Source organism: Eleutherodactylus coqui, chromosome 8, assembly GCF_035609145.1.
Source record: "Eleutherodactylus coqui strain aEleCoq1 chromosome 8, aEleCoq1.hap1, whole genome shotgun sequence".
Lineage (NCBI taxonomy): Eukaryota > Metazoa > Chordata > Amphibia > Anura > Eleutherodactylidae > Eleutherodactylus > Eleutherodactylus coqui.
The window spans coordinates 33,517,823-33,538,945 of NC_089844.1; the positions used below are offsets into that span (position 1 = coordinate 33,517,823).

At 43.0% G+C, this 21,123-nt stretch overlaps 1 protein-coding gene across 1 annotated transcript in view; it reads right to left on the reverse strand.

Annotated features, from left to right (window-relative positions):
* The window catches only part of LOC136576287 (aldehyde oxidase-like), a 155,128-nt gene that overhangs the window by 127,593 nt on the left and 6,412 nt on the right, over positions 1 to 21,123 (reverse strand). Inside the window, exons 2-3 of the mRNA XM_066575463.1 lie at positions 1,546 to 1,687; positions 394 to 486 (exon numbers count right to left, since the gene is read on the reverse strand). Of these exons, the coding sequence (XP_066431560.1) occupies positions 394 to 486; positions 1,546 to 1,684 (232 nt within the window). The 5' untranslated portion in view covers positions 1,685 to 1,687. The remainder of the gene's footprint in view (positions 1 to 393; positions 487 to 1,545; positions 1,688 to 21,123) is intronic.

The window sequence follows — 21,123 nt, forward strand, 5'->3', positions numbered from 1 at the left end:
CTGCATGGAACGATTCAGATTGTGGGAATCTGTAAATGTAAGTGCAAATGCCGGCAAAATCCGAATGATAATTTGTTCGCTTATTGTTGAGATCGTGCGGGCATAGGATCAAACGACGATGGGCCTGTATGAACAGGCAGTTATTTATTTATGAACGACTGCCTGTTTACTGTAAATGGTGGTGGGCTGATTGATCTCTGGCCGTTCCTCCCCAATTCCCTGGGTGATTGTCACTCCTGTTTAAAAGCACGGAAGCGATTCCCGCTGGGACAATTGTCGGACACTTCTGTACCCAACAGTCTTCCCATGTAAAAGGCTTTGAGAACAAACAAGTATACAATTGTCCTTTGATACAAAAGCATTTTGTTGACTTTTGTTGTGTTTATTTTTTACCTTTCTCTGCAAAATGCACAATGCTGAGCTCTGGCACTCTCACCGGGGAGATGATTACCGGATAGAATGATCCAGTTAGATTGACCGGTGGACCTGCAGCACAAGAAAACGGAAACATGTAATCAAACACAATAGACTTAATGAATTAGTAAGTTTATGTCAAATTGTCATAGTGCAATGCGGTTTTGATGCAGTTGCTATCACAGAGCAGTTTTACAGCATATCTATCTACAGATGTAGCATCGCCAGGCTCGATTGGCAAGGCATACTATGGTGTTTATCATAGCACTTCTGTGTTATTTTGCACAGCCCAGTCATCACAAAGCAATGGCCATGCAAATGCATGAATGTTTCTTACTTAAACAAATAAATGTAGTCCGCTGAACATTTGTTTGGCTATGGCTACGTCTGTACCTATCATCCATATTTTCATGAGCTATGGTTTATGTGCACAAAGACATAGAACAATACAATGTAGCAAAAAAAAAATCAAATACTATAAATTATGATGCATGAAAATTGGTGCTCATAGAACCCCGTGGGATCACGGCTTTTATTTTCAGACCTACTTTAGAAAAATGAAACCTGAACTCTGATGGTTCTGCTATGGGCACTCATTTTGTTACATGAGGCTCAATTATGTCATAGCATGTGATGGATGTTACACAGTGACGGCAATCTATCAGGTGGCTTAAAGGGGTATTCGCATATTCACATCTCAGCTTTTCATGGCGAAACCTGGGAGCTCTGTTCCAACCAACTGTCAGAAAGAGCCAAGCGTTATTTTCCTAGTGCTCATTGAAGTGGATGGCAGCTATGGAGCCAGCATAGCACAGTGTGCTGCGCCATTTTCATAACTTGGGTAATTATGGAAACAGCGTAGCACATTGTGCCAAGTTGTTTCTATAGGTCCCATCCACTTGAATGAGAGCTACGAAAACAGCGCTGCAATAAATGCTCCTTCCACAGGCTATGGATAGGTGGCCAGTAGCTATGGCAGCAATTTTTCTATCTTGGCTATGAAAATTCGAAATTGGAATACCCCTTTAATGGTGCATTACATTATACAGTTTTTGAGTTGTTGCACCACTCACTCCTGCAGCAAAAAAGTTTTCCTTCATAATACAATTTACATTTATTAATTTTGCATACCAATAAATGTGCTCCCCACTACCAGAGGAGCAAGCGGGTAGCGGGTTTTCAGCTGGAGGAGCTCAGTGAGACATGATGGGGTGATCCATGTGCTCTTGTCACCCTGCAGAATTGAAGCCCTCCGTTTTAGGTCATCCATTACCTGAACAAAGATAGAAAGTAACATATAAAAACATCAAATATCAAATATTGCTGTAGAAATTCTGCGTCATCTTTACAATAACCTGCAATTTAAAGTCCATCACATAGTACAGAAGAGTAAGTCAGCAGCTTCCTGCAAAGACTGTAGACCAACTGAATGGAATGCTACATTTTTTGATGTTTTCCTCTCAATTAGCGATTGAGCCCTCTTTGGTAGAGATGTGCTGCATAGAGATGAGCGAGTACCCAAGTGCTCGGGTCCGCGTTATTCGAATCAAGCTTTTCGTAAAATTCGAGAGCTCTACTCGAGTAACGAACCCCATTGACTACAATGGGAGACTCGAGCATTTTTGTATGTGGGACGCCGGGTGGCAAGCTTTTTTTTTCTTCTTGGTTTGTGTGTTCTCTCTCTCTGCCCCTGCCTGGCAGCCCAAAAATTTGCCATTGATGCACACGCTGCATCACGGCGGGGAGGAGCCAAAACAGGCACGTCACAGTGGGGAGAAGCCAAAAACTGGGGCGGGGTCGAACACGGCGTGATGTCCGTTCGAGTAACGAGCACCATCGAGTACCCTAATACTCGAACGAGCATCAAGCTCGGCAGAGTATGTTCGCTCAACTCTAGTGCTGGAATAACCGTTGTTCAGTTGCTGGTGGCGTTTACACCGAAATCTATCGTTACAATTCACATAATCCAGCGAGAGTCTAAACGATAATTGTTTTGTGTACAAGGGCCCTTAGGCATTGCTATGTGGCCCAATCCCTAACCTGAAGAGAGGGATGTGACAGTTAAAGGGAATATATCACCAACATTTTTTTTATTAATTAAAACCAGATAGAGAAACATTTTCTATTTTCTAAATCTGTTATTATTTTCTAAATGTAGAATATTTTATTCTGCTGTCTGTACATGACTAGAGGAGCGGCCATCTTTCCTGATCTACATGTAACAGCATTTAGAGATATGCTTTACAGCAGCCTGCTGGGCCGTTCACACAATGCACAGGAGGGGACCCATTGACTTGTATGGAAGACTGTTCTACACATGCTCTGTGACCTGTGCAGAGGTTATTTTGCAAGGAGGGGAAGAAGAAGTCAGAGGTTCTACCTATTGTGAATAGTGGATCCTGTGTTATCTACATATTGGTGCTGCGTGTCAGTGTAATCCTGCCTGTGATGTTAGTGAGATGACTGATGCAAAGCTTTTTACGAAGATCAGGAAGTATCAGCCTATTATCAGTTTCTGTGGTCAGTATGAAAAAAAATCAGCAAAAATTCTTTAAAAATATATTTAACACAAAAATGTGATTTATATAATAGATTATTTTCTGATGACACATTCCCTTTAATAAATATCTGGATCTAGAAGACCTAGCCACAACAGGGACCATAGGGTCTAATGGTGAACCTCAGGCTTCTTTCACATGAGTGCATATCGGCCGGTCGTTATACGCTACGCTGGGGAAGAAAAAACTGGTGAGCTGGCGCACAAATAAAACGTTTGTGCGCCCGTTCATATGGCCTGGTGAGGCTGGCACAAATGCGCCGACTTCACCAGGCCATCTCCCATTTCCACTCCCTCCCCATCGAAGGCTCACCTCTCTTCCTCTCGGCACATTCTGTGCAATAAGAGGAGGTGGGATGGGGGGGGGAGCTAAACACCGGTCCACCCCCGCCTCCTCCCATTGATGGCTATTGCTTAGCTCCGTCCCTGTCCTGCCCTTGTCCATAGCATCAACCCCCAGTCTGATGTTGATGATCTATGCAAAGGATAGCTCATTAATATCTAAGTTTCAGAAAACCTCTTTAATAATTGTGCAAAAGCAATCTTTACAACAGCAACTATCCTATATCACAAGGCAATTCTCCAGACCTATGATTTTGCATCTCTCAAGAACACAACATGGTTTGCTGGTACTGTGTCTTTAAGTAAAGCTGAAGTGTCATTTAGGTCGCACCTATGTTGTGCCTCACTCTGCTATTATATGAGTATGTGGAATAATGTACTGAAACCTGACACTGTACATGTAGCGCACAAAGGTACTTTTTGTAACAAATTATCCTTTAGGGCATCGCTTGTGTGAATGCAATAGCAGAATAATGTTCTTTATAGGTTTCAGAACCAATATACAGGGTGTAGTCAGGAAGACCGATCCGGCACTATATATCAATTCTGGTGCCAATTCTCTGGAAACAACATTAATGCTTGGCATAGTTAGTGGGTCAGAAAAAGAGGACACCGAAGAACATGCTGGCTGGGCACAATCAAGGATACAAACATACAAATTAAAGAACTGAAAGAGTCAAAGGTAGGAGAGCATGGAGGATGATGATCGATAAAATGATCGAAAGTCAGCCTTAACTGAACGGATAATCATCATCATATTGGATAGGATACTTGAAGGCATGGATGTGCTACATGGTGATATGTGCATAGGACATGAATTTTAATTTTGTGTTGTGGCCCCTGAAGAGATCAAGAGTAAAACCCAATTTTAAAGTTGAGGAGTAGCATGTGAGAAGCAGAAATCCACTTTCTCTCTTGCTCACGTGGAACCACTGCTATGACTGCAATAAGGAAAGTGTATCCGAAGTGGCCCTCTGCTACGATACATGCATGGAGCCATCATTAGACTGGTGTTCATCCCAGGAACTCTCAATGTTAAAGAAGCAGACCAATGAAAGTGACAGCACTGCCATATCCCTTATATGTTAGAAGCCAACAGCACCCAACAGACACCATTGACTATAATGGGGTCCACCAGGTTTCTGGCGTTTTATCAAACCAAAAATAGAGCAGACTGTTTTGACCAGATCAGTGATGGAGGCTCTTAAGGGAGCCTACAACACTCCTAGGAGGAGCTTCTAACACAGATGCGAACAAGGCCATAGTCTTAAAGCACTAATGATACCTTTGCAGGACAGTGCTCATTTAGCAAATAGTTCTGGTAATAGAAGTACATTGCTTTATGCTTGAGGCTACTTACAGACGGACGATATTTCTGTCCGATTTTTGGACCAAAAAATTGGTCGGAAATGGACAGAAATAGCACGCATTCATTTGAATAGGTGTACACACATTGGCATTTTTTTGCTTGGATAAAGAGTCCGAGTAAAAAAAATCATTAAGGTCCGAGATGGGATGTCCATGTGATGACTGATACGAGTTGCGTCCAAGAATCTCGGGTGCAATTTTTTAGTCGTCCATGTGCAAGTAGCCTTAGGGCTTCTTCACACTGACGAGGGGCTATATCAGACTGCTATTCACTTAGCACTTGCCACCATGTGAAAGCCTGGTGGACGGAAGGCGTTTTCTCCCGTGTGAAGCCGACCTAAGTCCTACTACAAGCTGTTTTTTGATATTCTGCACTATGACCAATTTACAACTGTTACCAGTGTGCTGTATTCTAATGAAGAACTTGAAGAACAATGAGTCATTGTTTAAGTTCAGGTTTCCACAGGGTGGCAACCGCATTTGGCCAAAACCTAATCACAAGGGCTAATGGCTGCAGGATTTGCAAGTAAAATACTGCCAGTAATACTGGCAAAATTGGGCGGCCATTGGTCAAAATGGGCAGGCGGGGCTGTACACTAATACCGGCGGGGTTTCGCTTGCATGTGGTTATTGCAGCGTGGTAACTCAGCCTTAGACATACATAATAAGTGAATACACCTACATGTAGTGGTTCTGATTACTACACAGCAGGAAATCACCCCGGTTCATCTTGATAACAAAGCAGAGTAGGTGGATTAAAAAAACACTGAAATAAACCAAACAGGAGCAAATAAACAGATCAATGGGTGTGCTCCCGATCGTGAAAACATACAAAGCTAAAACAACCATTATCTGTAGTTCTGATCGAGTTGCAACAATTCATTCTGCCAAAACACTTGGGAAAAAAACAACTAAAATAAAAATGTATGTTAAATATAAGATACATTTCATATTACTAAGGTGACCCTACACTTCTATAAGGGTGCCTACCCACTAGCGGTTTTTTCTTTGACGATGTGAGATGGAGTGCCCCGCAGCGCAGAGAAAACGCTGCGATGTTGCAGTGATATCACTCATTGTTTTCAATGGGGCCGGCAGCAGCGCCAGCCCCATTGAAAACATAGGGAGTACATTGCGGACTTCAGCCACAGCTGTGACAGCTATGGCAGAGGATTCCTTCATCCCTGTGGGGACTGCGGGGATGAAGGAATCCTCAGCCACAGCCATGGCAGAAGTCTGTGATGCTATAGCATTTCTTTCAATTGGCCTGGCACTGCTGTGGCCCCATTGAAGCAATGGTTGCAGGCAAAACCCCACAGCGATGATTTTCAGGGAAGGGCCTGAAATATAAGCCCTTCCCTGAAAATCATGGCTAGCTGTAAAAAAAAAAGTAAAAATATAAATAAATACTCACCTAGAAGAGCCGTTTGGCTCTTCTTTCCAGCCCCAGCAGTTGTCTTCTGTGTTCTGGAGGCCGGGGATTGAAAAATCCACGCCCCGAGAAAGCGCTGGTGTCATTGGCTGAGCGCTCAGCCAATCACGGGCAGCGCTCAGCCATTCATTGATGAAAGGCTGAGGGCTGCCTGTGATTGGCTGAGCACTGTGACCAATCACAGGCAGCCCTCAGCTATCATTCAATGACTGAGGGCTGCCTGTGATTGGCTGAGCACTCAGCTAATGAAACCAGCACTTCTGGAGGCAGGGATTTTTCAATCCTCGGCCTCCAGAAGACAACTGCCAGCTCTGCAACAGAGGTGAAAGGAGCAGGTAAGTTTTTTGCTACTTTTATTGTTTAATGACAATTCATATATTTTATTAAATTTGTGGGGGTCTCAAAACACCTGTTTAAAAACAGGCACATATGGGTTTGCAGTAAATAAAGTTCTGGAGAACTGTGAGCAATTGAAAGACAAAAGGTCTACATTTACAAATGATGGCATATTTAATGCCAGTCAAAGTAAATCGAAAAGTTGGCGCTATATCTCCTACTGGAAACAAATCTTTTTATGCCTGCTGTGAGCAGATGTAGATTTGTCCAGAAGTTTGCATTATAGCAGACACAGCTCTGCTATTCTATTGCTCAACAGGCGCTACACAATCTGCTGCCCAGTACGTGAAAGCCAATCTCTCCAGAGAGTCCTCATATTTACACTCATGGCACACTCATATGAAAGCGCAGGTACACTTTAAATATTCCTTGCCTCTGTGATTACATATTTAACCATCGACTCCTATCAAGTATCTATTAGCTAAAGAATTATAGATCTTTGGTCATTCATTCATGTTTTGAATAGTGGCCACTGAGTCATCAGGGTTGCACAATATAACTAGATTGTTCTTACTTATTTATGTTTAACCACAGCGCTTTAATAGGCAAATAAAACCGAGCAGAACCCATTTGACAATGACAAGCAATAATGAGGTTGTACTTGGGAATCTTTGCACTGCTCACTTACATAACTCCTGGAGTTCTTCCATTCTATAGGTATACCTAAGGTCACCCCTTTGTTTCCAATCCTTAAGGCCAAACTGGCACGTAGTTGTGCAGCGTAGTAAGCATGAAACGTTTGCCCATTGCATTAACAAACAGCAAATGTTCGAAGACCAGCAGTGACTCTTCAGCCAAGGATCACTCGCTCGTAACTATGTGTATCTGGGAACCAATCAACGTTTTAGGTCAGAGGGCAAAATGTTCAAAATTAGGCACGAGCCAATCAGTGTTCAGTGGGAGGCACACTCCGCACACTCTTCCCTGCAAAATTGTTGGGTAGTTGTTGAAAGACCCCAGGCGATAACAAACCAGCAACTATTTTTAGGTGAGCTGAAAGAAGCCGACTACCAATTAGTCAACGAATTCTTGCTCATCACCAAGTTGGCGACCGTGTTTAAACAGACAGCTGTCACTTTTGGTACTTTTACATGGGCCGATAGTCGTCTGAATGAACACTCAAAAGTGCGATTATGGCCGATTGTTGTCCTATGTAACCATGGGACTAAACAGGGCAAGTGTGTGGGAATCACTCACTTGTCGGGGGTTGCATGGTTTGTAGCTCACTGGAAAACAAATCGATCATCTATGAACTACTGTCTCTTTACTTTGATTGGAGGAGGGCAGCTGGAAGAGATCTCAGGCACATTCTGTCTCCATTCAGTTAGTGATTATTGCTCCCAGGAGCGATGATCGTTGGGACGGCCCTGTAAAAGTACCCTTACATTCACTCCATTGAGCAACTATTCGGCCGATAGTTGTCCCATGTGAAGCTGCCCATACTAAGCTCCCATTCAATACAATAAATATATATGGCTACCTTTTTGCTTAGCTGCTCTGCAAGATTCACCCTCCAAACTTTGTAAAGTAGAAGTGAGACTTTTTAACACACAGATTGTTGGCTCATTCGTGAAATAGGGAATTTGGTAGCTAAACTAAATCCCTCCTTGGGTCAATCAGTTCCTATTCAAATAGACTCTCCTGAATTCTGTGCTAATTGCTGTTTCATGTAACACTGAAAACTGGAAAGACAAGAATGGATTGTCTATGATAGAAGTTAGGAAGGGAGTCAAAGAAAATTGCTTCTATGAAGACGCACTCCCTTTTATTACAGTTTATTTGATATAACACGGTGGATGATATCTCCAGAAAGTACATTTTATTATACTGTATTGGAATCATCTCAGTGACTCAGTGACCCTTCTTTTTGATTCCTGTTATTTTACTATAGTGGAGTGTGAAGGGGGGGTGCAATCTGCTGCACTTGCCTATTTTTTCATTTTACCATGGCACCCTCTAGATAGTCATATTAATTCACCACTCCGGGGCTGTTGGCGTGCACACTGTGACACAACAAACTAACATGACATACAGACTATTGAAGATCAAACAAGACAAGAGATTCACTACAGAATTCAAGGCCAACATTGTGGTACGAGCTGAAGAGACCTTCAATTGTTAACGAAAATGAGAAAAGTGCTCGTCTTGGCTCTCTAAGGCGGTATTGTTTGAGCTCTGTATGACTGTATTGTTTGGCCTCTGTAATATTTGAGCTATGTATGGTGGGATTATATGGAAAGACCATGATTGTATTATTTCAACATCATATGACAATATTATTTGGACAAAATTTATAGTAATGCATACATAGTATGTTAGGTAGAAGTGAGACAATGTCCATCTAGTTAAGACTGCACCCCCCCCCCCCCCTTTCCTTGTTGATCCAGAGGAAGGCAAAAAAAAAACAATGAGGCAGAAGCCAATTTTACCCATTTGGGGGAAAAAATTCCTTCCCGACTCCATAATGGCAGTCAGAATAATCCCTGGATTAACATTTTAGAAGTTCCTACCTGACTCCAAGACCCGGATCAACGACCCCGCTGGTTATTTAATGTCTATATCCTGTAATATCATAGCGCTCTAGAAAGACGCCTAGTCCCCTCTTAAACTCCTCTACCGATTTTGCCATCACCACGTCCTCACGCAGAGAGTTCCACAGTCTCACTGCTCTTACAGTAAAGAACCCCTTCTATGTTGGTGATAAAGCCTTCGTTCCTCTAGATGTTGAGGATGCCCTCTTATTACTGTCCCAGTCCTGGGTATAAACAGATCCTGGGAGAGATCTTTGTATTGTCCCCTCATGTATTTATACAGAGTTATGTGGACGTCCTTGAACCATCTTTTTTCCAGGGTAAATAATCCCAGTTTTGATAGCCTCTCTGGGTATTCCAGTCCTCACATTCCATTTATTAATGTTGTTTGTCCTTTTTTGAACCCCCTCAAGCACTGCAACATCTTTCCTGAGCACTGGTGTCCAGAACTGTACGCAGTATTCCATGTGGGGCCTGACAAGTGCCTTATATAGTGGGAGGATAATGTTCTCATCCCTATACCTTTTTTAAATGCACCCCAAGACTTTATTTGCCTTTGCAGCAGCTGACTGGCATTGATTGCTCCCCAGTACCCCCAGGTCTTTTTCCATATCACTTTTCCCAGGCAGTACCCCATTTAGTGTATATTGGTGACATCCGTTTCTCCTGCCCATGTACATGACCTTACATTTATCAATATTGAACTTCATTTGCCATTTTTCTACAAAAGTCCCCAACTTATCTTGGTCTATTTGCAGCTGTAAGTTTTCCTCCATTGTATTATTTATCTTGTATAATTTTGTATCGTCTGCAAATATTGATGTTTTACGATGCAGCCCCTCTATCAGGTCGTTGATAAATATATTGAACAGAATAGGGCCTAATACTGAATCCTGTGGCCCCCACTAGTGACCATGGCCTAATCCAAATGCAAACGATTCATTACCACCCCCTGCTTTCTATCTCTGAGCCAGCCCAGACCAAGCTGTCTCATTTCATATATCAGCCTATTATGCGGCACAATTTCAAATGCTTTAGAAAAATCCAGGTATACAGGATCAGTAGACTCTCCCAGATCTATGCTAGAACTTACTTCCTTGTAGAAGCTGATGAAATTGGTCTGATATGATCGACCCCTCATGAACTCATGCTGATGAGGAGTTATACCATTGTTTTCCTTGAAATATTCCACGATGGCATCTCTCAGAAACCCCTTGAATATTTTTCCAATTATTGAAGTGAGACTTACCAGCCTGTAGTTAACAGGCTCCCTTCTTGACCCCTTTTTGTATATTGGGACCACATTGGCAATGCACCAATCTAGTGGTATAACCCCGGTCGCGATAGAGTCCCTAAATATAAGAAATAGCGATCTGTCTAACACGTCACGCAGTTCCCTTAGAACCCTTAGGTGTATTCCATCAGGGCCCGGCGATTTGTCAATTTTATTCTTTTTTAACCGGCTCTACACTTCCTCCTGAGTTAGGCAGGTGATATTTTGTGTTGGGGTTCGTTTTATCCTCCTGCATCTCGTGTGACATTTCCTTTTCCTTTGCGAATACACTTGAGAAAAAAATATTTAATAGATTCGCCTCCCCCCTATCATCTTCTATTATTTACTGCATTATTTGTTAAAGGGCCGAATCCTTTTATCGTTTATATACTTAAAAAAATAGTTTAGGGTTTTTTTCGCTCTCTTTGGCAATCAGTCTTTTTGTTTCCTCCTTTGCAGTTTTTATCTTTTCCTTACATAATTTGTTTTTCCCTGTATGATTTTAGCACTACTTCGCTGCCTTCTTGCTTTAGTAGTTTGAACGCTTTCTTTTTTTCATTTATTGCCCCCCTTACAGTCTTGTCGAGCCACATTGGCTTCCTTCTACTTCTAGTTCTTTTATTTTTAAAGGGTATGAACAGCTCGCTCACATGAGGTGATTAGGATGTTTTTAAACTTCCGTCATTTGTCGTCTGTACTACTATTTTTGAGAATGTTGTCCCAATTAATGTTGCCGATAGTAGTTCTGAGTTGATCAAATTTGGCTTTACTAAAGTTTAGTTTTTTCGTCGCTCCCTGATAAGGCTTCTTATTAAATGACAGCTGGAAATTAATTATATTGTGGTCAATTTCCCAAGTGTCCTCCACTTGCACCCCCGTGATTCTGTATGGTTTGTTAGTTAATAATTAGCCCAGAGTGGCCCTTTCTCTCTAGTTGGTTCCCGTACAAGTTGGGTAAGGTAGTTATCTTTAATTGCTCTCAAGAACTGATCACCCTTGTGATATGCAGATAAGATTGTAAGATTTGCAGGTTTTGTATTCCCATATTATATCCAGATAATTAAACTCTCCCATAATAATTACTTAATTGCGGTTTGACACCTCTTTTATTTGCCTTATTAATAAGTTTTCAGTTGCTTCTGTTATTTTTGGTGGCCTATAGAAAACCCCTATCAGGATTTTGTTATCTTTCCCTCCCTGTATTTCTACCCACAGAGATCCGACATGTTTATTTTCTACACCTATATCTTCTCGTAGGATTTAGCATACAAACATACCCCTCCCCCTTTCTGTTTCCCACGGTCTCTTCTGAAGAGATTGTAACCCTGTAAATTCACCGCCCAATCACACTTATCATCAAGCAATGTTTCTGTTATTCCTACTATGTCGTACTTTTCTTCAGACATTGCTTTAAGCTCACCCACTTTACTGATCAGACTTCTTGCATTCGTTGATATAAATTTTATATGGTTGTTGTTATTCTTTATATTCATTATGCTACTTATGGTCTTATTAGCTGTTCTATCAGTCCTAACTGCACTAACTCCACCCCCCGCTTGACCCTCATTCCCAATACTTGGTCCCAGTTAACTGTCTACATTGTCTTCTCCCCATTACTCTTTTTGCCCTCCCCCAGTCCCTAGTTTAAACACTCCTCTAACCTTCTAGCCATCTTCTCCCCCAGCTCAGCTGCACTCTCCTCATTGAGATGCAGCCCGTCCCTACGGTAGAACCTGCACCAAAAAATGCTATACTCAGGCCACTTACAGCTGCCTGCATATGGGCGGGTCGGATTCCATATGCAGAATCCCAAAGCGGAATTCAAGCCTGTACCCAGCCGGCATCCGCGCAAAGCTGCTTTTGTTCGTTCTCCCTCTGTACTGCAGATGTTCCGCACTGCGAGCCATCGGACATGCACAGTGCAGATTTAAAAAAAAAACACTCTGCTTTTCCCGCGTTATCGCCTAGCGATGAGTGATTTTCAATGGCATGTTTATGGGCAGTACATGCTGCTTAATCCGGAGGCAGAAGCCAGCTCCAGATTCCGCAATGCAAATCCGCCCATGTGCAGGTGGCCTTAGTCCTCCCTGCTTGTCTTTTTTTTACATAACTTGCCCGTATACCCACGTGACCACTGGAATCAGTGGAAGCTAGAATAATATGGTCTTTATGCACTCTGTCAGACCCATGATGTTGATTTTGTAGGTCCCGCAGGGCGGAGAAAGTCATTTATGAAGTATGGGCTCCACTTTTGGAACCAATAGCCTGGGCCCTTGATCTCAGTACTAACTGTATTTCTCTGATGGCAGGTTGTGAGTTTACAGGTACCAGTCTGTCTTCAGACACCAGTCCTTAGCTCAAGGCCAAATTGGCAGAGAAGTGTCCAGGCTCAAGCTACTCAGCTGAACATCGTTGACATTTAACATGTCACTACATCAGTTATACACTGCCATAAAAGGACGTACATATTCTAGTCTGCATGCATAAATGTTCTGTTTAACAATCATATAGTTGATACATCACGAGTGAAATTGGAGATAGCCATGGCTTTAATTCCATAAGTCTCTGCCTCTTATGTCCTTAGCTGAAGTCTAGAGGAATCTAGGGCAAGCTACTAGAGACAATGCAATGCTGTGGTTGTTGGGCAGTGCCAACTAACTAGTTTGTCTCACATGACTCAGATGTTCAGCCCAAAGGCAGATTTACACCCTCCAGCAAAAGGAAGGAAGGCAACTTGGCAGCAGTCAAGCATCGTCATGTTGCATCTCAGGCTGATTATATAGATTTGTCAAAAAATACATTTAGGTGGAGTATTTCAGGTTTTGCACAACTTTTAAGGAATTAGCAGATGAGTTTGTGCATTTTCTGAGCATTTTCTCAGTGTATTTAAAAGAAATGTCCAGTTGTAAGCTTGAAAAATATGTCATCAGGGGATGTTTACCTGCAGTAGGTTTCCTCAGATCTGCTTTTTAGCTCAGCTCCCTTAGGACAGAGCTGTGATCTGTGACTACAGTTTATCACAGTGTCTACAATAAGTGTTTACAAAGTGTTGGCCCTTTAATAAATAATGTAGGAGAAATTGTAGAGAGTGATGATGAGAAAACAAATCTATTAATAAGCTTTTTCTTCAGTGTATTCACAGAGGAAAATGAAATGTCAGATGAGATGCAGAGTGATAAAGTAAACTCTCCACTAAATGTCACCAATCTAAAGCCCCATTTAAATGCAATGATTATCGCGCAAATTTGGTTCAAATGATGGCATATGAGCCATCATTCACTCTTCGGCTGAACGATAATTTTGATGAGGATTTTATGACCTACCATCAAGGCCAGAGGTGCCGCTGTTTTTTTATTTTTGTTCTCCTGAGGGGGGGGTGGGGGGGGTTCTCTCTATATCTTTAACAAAGAGGCAGGACTGACGCTTGCTAGTGGCATCAACGGTAGTTGTGCAGTCCACTAGGGATCGTCCTGAGGTGTTTGTTAAAGGTATAAAGCTACCAATACCCCCTTAGCCCCGTGTTGCTTTGGGTCACCTATCAGGGAACCCATCTGTGCAATTTGGCACACTACGGGACGGATACTATATAGGAGGGTGACGTCATTTATTCGTCACCAGTTCTGTATTCTCTTACACACGACTTTTCCTCTCAATTTACAATACATATTTGATTGATATCTTATTCAGTCTGTCAGTCTCATCTAAGCTCCTGTATCTCCTGAAGATCTGCCATATTGGCAGTGAAACGCGTAGAGCTATAGCAGCAACACAATTAGTTGGCAGAGTTAGCAATCGATACTATGAGCTAGAGGAGCTGCAACAAGTTGGAAGCGTTAGTAATCAAAATTATCCAAACCATTAGGTGGACAGTACTATATTCTCGGTGTCTACATAGTATACACCTTGAGTCTATCAGGGTTCTCACCTCTCTATCTGAGCTGAGAGCTGTCGCTCTCCCCTTTATATGTGTCTGAGTTTTTTTGAGTTTATTAATTACTATTTAGACTTTCTGCACTGTGGGAATGATTTTAGGGTGAGCTTAAAAACCATCATTCAGCTGGAGAAGTGATAACACAGACCTCACAGTGTGTACTGCAGGGGAGTGTTGATTACATTGTATTCAGCTGACAGCCACTGCGAGAACAATGGAGCTGATTACAGAGCTCAGACCACCTGCTGTGTTCTGCAAGCACATGTCCTGGAGGCTCATTTACATGCAAATGAAGCTAACAAAGTGCTAATGGACATTAGTGGCCATTCACACTTTATGCAAAATGATCACTAGAACTGTCAATCTTTCAATCCTTTGAAGGATTGTCTTTGCATGTAAATTAGCTTTAAGTCCATAGCAACATGGGTTTGTGAGAGATCGCTCCTGTCAAAAAAAACTGATCAGCTTCTACTAGGAGGTAAGTTCTAGACTGGAGTGGGAGAGTCACTGGATCTTGTGTATCTGGACTTTTGCAAAGTGTTTGATACTGTGCTGTATTAAAGGTTGCTATACAAAATCAGAATGCTTGGTCTGGGTGAGAATGTGTGTAAGTAATATACTCTGATTGGGTCACAGTTACCAGCCGGGTACCATAGAGGTTGGTTTGGGGTACTATTCTTTTATATATATTTATTAATGACCCGGTAGAAGGATGGTACAGTAAAATATCAATACAGATATAGTCCCCTACTTGTGAACATTCGAGTTATGAACTTTGCAAGATATGAACAAGCCTGTGCAGTGATTGAACAGACTTCTATCAAGCCGTGCCATAGGCTCAACTTGATAGGCACTCTGCATAGGCAGCCCTAAGGCCTTTCAGAAGGCCTCCGGCTGCCGTGGCAACTGCATGACCTCCTGAGATCTTATCGTGGGAGGCCGTACAGGACCCCCGAACGTCGGGTGCCGGCTGTTTCTTACAGCCGACACCCGGCAGCAGCAGTTCCGATGCCCGGCAGCAGCAGCTCGTTGGAACCGTTAATGCTTTAAATCCCGCCAATAATGCTGACAGCAGCATTTAAAGCGTTAACAGTTCCGAAGAGTGGCACGGCTGGTCGGAGCTGCTGTGGCCGGGTGCCAGCTGTAAGAAACAGCCTGCACTCAACGTTGTATGGAGCGGGATCCACCCGCGATCTTCCTCCATACGAGCACTTGTTCAGACATACGAACAAATGCACTTACGAACAGCTTCCTGGAACAGAACCTGTTCGTAAGTTGGGGACTATCTGTATGCTCAGATGACACAAAACTATGTAAAGAAATTAACAGAAGAGAGGACGCAAGGCAGTTGCAAGAGGATCTGTATACGTTGGTGGCTTGGCCTGAAAAGTGGCAAATGAGGTTTACTACTGATAAATGTCAAGTTTTGCATATGGGTAGGGAAATACATGTCACCATTACACACTAAATGGGAAACCACAGGGTAACACTGACATGGAGAAGGAGTTGGGAATTTTAGTTAACTGTAAGCTTAACTGGAGTAACCAGTGTCAGGCAGCTGCTGCCAAGGCGGATCGTGGGCGGCATCAAAAGAGGTCTAGGGGCACATGATGAGAGCATTGTTCTTCCTCTTTACAAGTCACTGGTCAGACCACACATGGAGTATTGTGGACAGTTTTGGGCACCGGTACTCAAAAAGGACATATCAGAGATTGAGCGGGTACAAAGGCGGGCAACTAAATTAATTAACGGAATAGATGGACTACAAAACCCAGAGAGGTTATCAACAGTGGGGTTATTTAGTTTAAAAAAAAGACAGCGGGGCAACCGAATAACTATGTATAAATATATCAGAGGATAATACAGAGATTTCTCCCATCATCAATTTATACCCAGGAGTGTGACAGAAACAAGGGGGTGCCCTCTACATCTAGAGGAAAGAAGGTTTCTACACCAACATAGAAAGGGGTTCTTTACTGTAAGAGCAGTGAGACAATGGAACCCTCTGCCTAAGGAAGTGGTGATGGCAAATTCGATAAAAGCGGTCAAAATCGTTCTGAACGCCTTTCTTGAGCAATTCAATATTATAAGTTATAATCATTAATAACTTCAGAAGGTTCGGTGATCCAGGGATTATTCTGATTGCCAGATTGGAGTCAGGAAGGAATTTATTCCCTTCCTCTGGATCAACATTGGGGAGTAATAGGCTGAACTGGATGGACGTGTCTTTTTTCGTCCTTACATACTATGTTACTACCGTATGAGTCTGTAGTAGTCTGAGATATGCCCCCTGTTTTATCAATGGTTCAAGCTGTTTCTTCCTCCTTCTGCCCTTTTGCCCCTTTGTTTCCTATGATAGACTTGTGTTTATAAGTAGCAGCCAATCATCTGTAACCAGGTAGTTAGTGCATGGAGAGATTGCATCCATTACTAGCAGGGCAGAACAATTACAAGTGCAGACCAATAAACCACAAATGAGTAACAGATTATTTCTCGGCAACTTGTAAGGATTTGCTCCAGCATACAGCGACTAGAGCACCAAGGCTGACCTTTACACAGTAGTGCTCTGACTGATCTTTCTTGCTGGGAATGTAAGTTAATGGACATCCATGTTGTGTTTAGGTGGAATATGCTGTTAACATACTTTTATTTGCAACTACTGTGTGTTCAAAGGTTGTTGTCATGTTATTACCATGTAGGAGCCTCAGCGGGCGTATAGTCACATTCGGCTGGTGAGGCCCTGGTTGTGTGCAAGCACAGTAGTGTAGTGCCACAGGAGGTCCCTGCTAGGGTCGAGCCAGTCTATATAATGAGGGGTTTTGGTGAGCCTTAGTGAGAAGTGTAAAAAAAAATAAATAAATAATTATATACTATATACATATATATATATATATACATATACACACACACACTTACCTGCGGCTCCATTGAAGGTAATGCATGCAGGACCTATGGTGCATGCATGTCCTATCTTTACAGGCGCACGCCTGTAAAACACGGACATGTGAACACACCATAGGAAATTCAGTGGTTGTAATAGACGCGTGTTTTTGTGCGCGCGTATGCACGTACATAAACACATTTGTGTGAAGGCTCCGTTAGGCCTCATGCCCACGGCCGTGGCGAACTCCGCTTGCAGAATATCGCAGCAGATACTGCTATGGCGCCCCCAAAACCCTTGTACTCACCTCCTGGATCTGCTGCGCTGTTCCCGTCCTTCGAGCCGGCGCGCATGCACAGTACAGCGCGTGACGCGCTAGCAGTGCAGGATGACACGGACGGCGGTGGGCGGGGAAGTGTTTTCATACGATACTTCCACTGTGCTACAGCGGAAGTATAGCATGACGGACGGCTTACATTGACTACAATGGAAGCTGGCTGTGCATTTTCCCGTGGCAATTATAGCATGAGGTGGTTTGTTTCACGCTGCGGAATTCCGCAGTGGAATTCCGCAGCGTGGACATTGTGCTATTAGGTTTAATAGAATCTAATAGCTCCTAGGTAAAAGTGCAGATTTCCGCCGTGTCAAACGCAGCAGAAATCCGTCCGTGGGCATTAGCCCATACTGAGCATTTTAGAGATATGGGGCGTTCTGGCGGGGGACCTGCCTGTCAGTGATAGCCTGCGTAACGTTACTGGGAGAGTCGTGTTATAGACTGCGCACTGCACTGACCTGTTGGGATCTGTATGGGGATTCTGCTGGCATGCGATACAATTGATTATCGCAATGCAAATATAACAAGTCTGTAATAGCCGTCATCAACTGTTGTAAAACTACAACTCCCATCATGCTATGTCATTCTGCAGCTGGCAGAGCATGCTGGGATTTGTAGTTTCACAGGAGTTGGAGGTTAGCAGGTAGCGGATAACTTCCTTGGTGATGCACTCAGACCTGTGACATTGATGCAGGTGGGGTGACAAGTTAGTCGCCCCCAGAACTGCAGCAGTAATGATTAATAAATAACAAAAAAAAAAGCCTTGATAAGCCACGCCCCTTTTTTACCACGGCCGGTATTTTTTCGTGACAAAGGTGGCAACCCTAGCTGTGAGACAAGCAGCTCATGGGACTGACATTACAGCTGAGACCTGTGGAGAGGAGTTGGGCTCTACTAGCATTCATTGATGAAAAGGCTGCGTGCTTGGGTCCACCGGTGAGTGCTTCATGACCAGAGAAAGCTCTGCGTATCCTGCAAGGGATTTTAAGCCACTTCTAATGTGTACTGAGGACAGGAGATCCCTGCCTACAAGCAGAGCCAAAGACCAGAGACTGAGCCAGTACAAAGCCCACTGTGGTCTTGCATCCACTAAGTGCCATATATTGCCATGTGAGCCTATCAAAGACTGTAACTGCTTAGCTATGTGTCCTCTAGAGACTGTAACCAACAAGCTACATGCCACCGTTTGTAACCATTCTACTTTCTGCTGGAGGAAAGTTCTGTTCCATTGAAATCTTTTGTGTATTGCCTCCATCACTGTATAATCTTTGAGTAGTGTTCCCGAGTTCGAGTCAAGGGCCACACACAAAAACTAACTCTCTTACAAACCACGGCAAATATTCTGAAGCAAAGGAGCCTTCATGATGGGAAGTCTAAGGAGTCGCTTTAATTACAATAGGGTGCTTACATTTCTACACTACTAGGGCAAAACTATTTGTAAGTCAATGAGATCTCCAATTCAGGTCAATAAGAAACAATTCCCCATTGTGTTTTTTCCCTATAAAATGATGGTGCCGCAACATACTGTGATTTAATTAAATGTGCAGGGACTAATAACTACATCAATTACGAAAGCGGTAGACTGTATAAATGGGTGTTCCCATTCAATTACACTTAACATAGGTTGTTAGCAGTTGGAAAAACAAGAGGCCTAACAGCGGTGATACTGGAAAATCTGAATAACTACTGCACAAAGGAAGAAAAGTAACAAAGAAGTAAATGAGTGAGCGTCCCAACAATGGCAAAAGGGGCAGCACTCCAAGTCAGATACAATGAGAGAAAATAATGGCCTTTGTTCACCTATACAGGTGTGCTACATTTTTAGCCCTGTTCAATGGGGCCTTTACTGATACTCTGATAATCAGCTTACATAGGAGCAATCATGTTGCAATCCGTCACAAATAAATGCACATAGTTGTCTCTTTACGGTTTTGTATTACACGCCCTGTACCATGTGATTGGGCTTATCGTTATCACAAAGAATATCATTTAAGTTGATGATAAACATGATGAATATGTACATATTTAACACTATCAGTAAGATTATTTTTAGCTCATGTCATACTCCTCATTAGGCCTTGTTCATATGGTATTCAGGTGTGAACTACCAGCGCAAATCACAAAAGTTGCCTTGGGCCCCATTCACCCAATGGAAGCCAAAAGAGTCTCTTTTTGGCATTTGTCAGGTGGTATACTCTGTTGTATATCGCCCCAGGATAGGTTATCAATAGCAGATCGGCTGAGGTCCAACTTCCAGGACCCCTGCCAATTAGCTGTTTGCCAGAGCCACTGAGCAACGCAACGGCACCGAGCTTGCAGTACCATCAATAGTATAATCCTGGAAAAAACATTTAACAAGGACATACCGTAATTCACAATAGTATAAAGGAGAAATCTGGCAAAACACTAAGCAGAGATTACATATCACGAGCGTGCTCTGACTAAAATACAAATTGACACTGGTATATTTGTGACAGAATTTCATTTTCATGTAGCAGAAATAGAAAAAGATCGGCAGAGCGCAGGGGCGTAACTAAAGGCTCAGGGGCCCTGATGCAAAAGGTGAGCTGCCCCCCCCCCCTATCTGTATCTGTACCCGTACCCATACCTAAACCATGCTGCATAGAAGCATAACGTGAAGCTTCTAGGCCCCAATGCAAAACCTGTAACAGGGCCCCCAACTATAATGCTTTATTTATAGTACTGGGCGCCCTATATGGAAAAGAGAGGCCTTATGGGCCCCCTAAGGCTCCTGGGCCCGGGTGCAACCGCATCCCCTGCACCCTCTATAGTTACACCCCTGGCAGAGCACCATGAGACAGACAATACTCAAGCATAGAGCATGGCATGTGGTGCGGAGATATGTGCTGCTGGCCTAGCAACGCTAGTAAACCAAAGGTTGTATTAGCATCTGTATACGTGAAGGAAAGGAGTGAAAAAGGCTAGAGCTCTTGTGCAAACTGTTGATGGTGCGGCTCTGTCGACTGGAGATACCGGTGATACGGAATAAGAAAACACTTTACTGCAAGCCAGAAAGTAGCTCATCTCAAGGCAAATTACCCTCTTCATCAGACGGCTGGACAATGTATCTGATAGTTGATCAGTTCATCATAGTCCAATTTCGTAGAGTAGTAGTAACCATTGGTAGGGGGGGGGGGGTGTTCAGACGTTAGATTTCTTGAAACGCGTTACTTGCTGGTTTCCAATAGTGTTCTCTTATTCTGTATCACTGGTATCTTCAGCCAACTGATCTTCACCATCAATAGGCTGCTCCAAAGCTCCAGCCTTCTCATTACATTCCTCCACAGAATTTTATATCAGGCTTTCTTCTAACCGTTACCAATATACTGCTCAATGGGCAGCATGTATCAGCTATCCATGCATGATCGGTGCTGATCGTTAGATCACTAGTGGTCCAACTGTTGGAACTCCACTGATCAGTAGAATTGAGGTCTCCAGTCCTTCTGTTGCTTCTCAGCAACATTTCTGTATTGAAGGGAAGTTTATATGGAGCAGTGGCAATTATGCAAGTGACATGGTGCTAGGTGATAAATGCAGTTTGTAGGAAAACCTCTTTGATCCACAAACAAAGCAAAATTAAAACCCCAGTGAGGTAGGTAATAGAGATGAGCGAGCATACTCGCTAAGGGCAATTGCTCGAGCG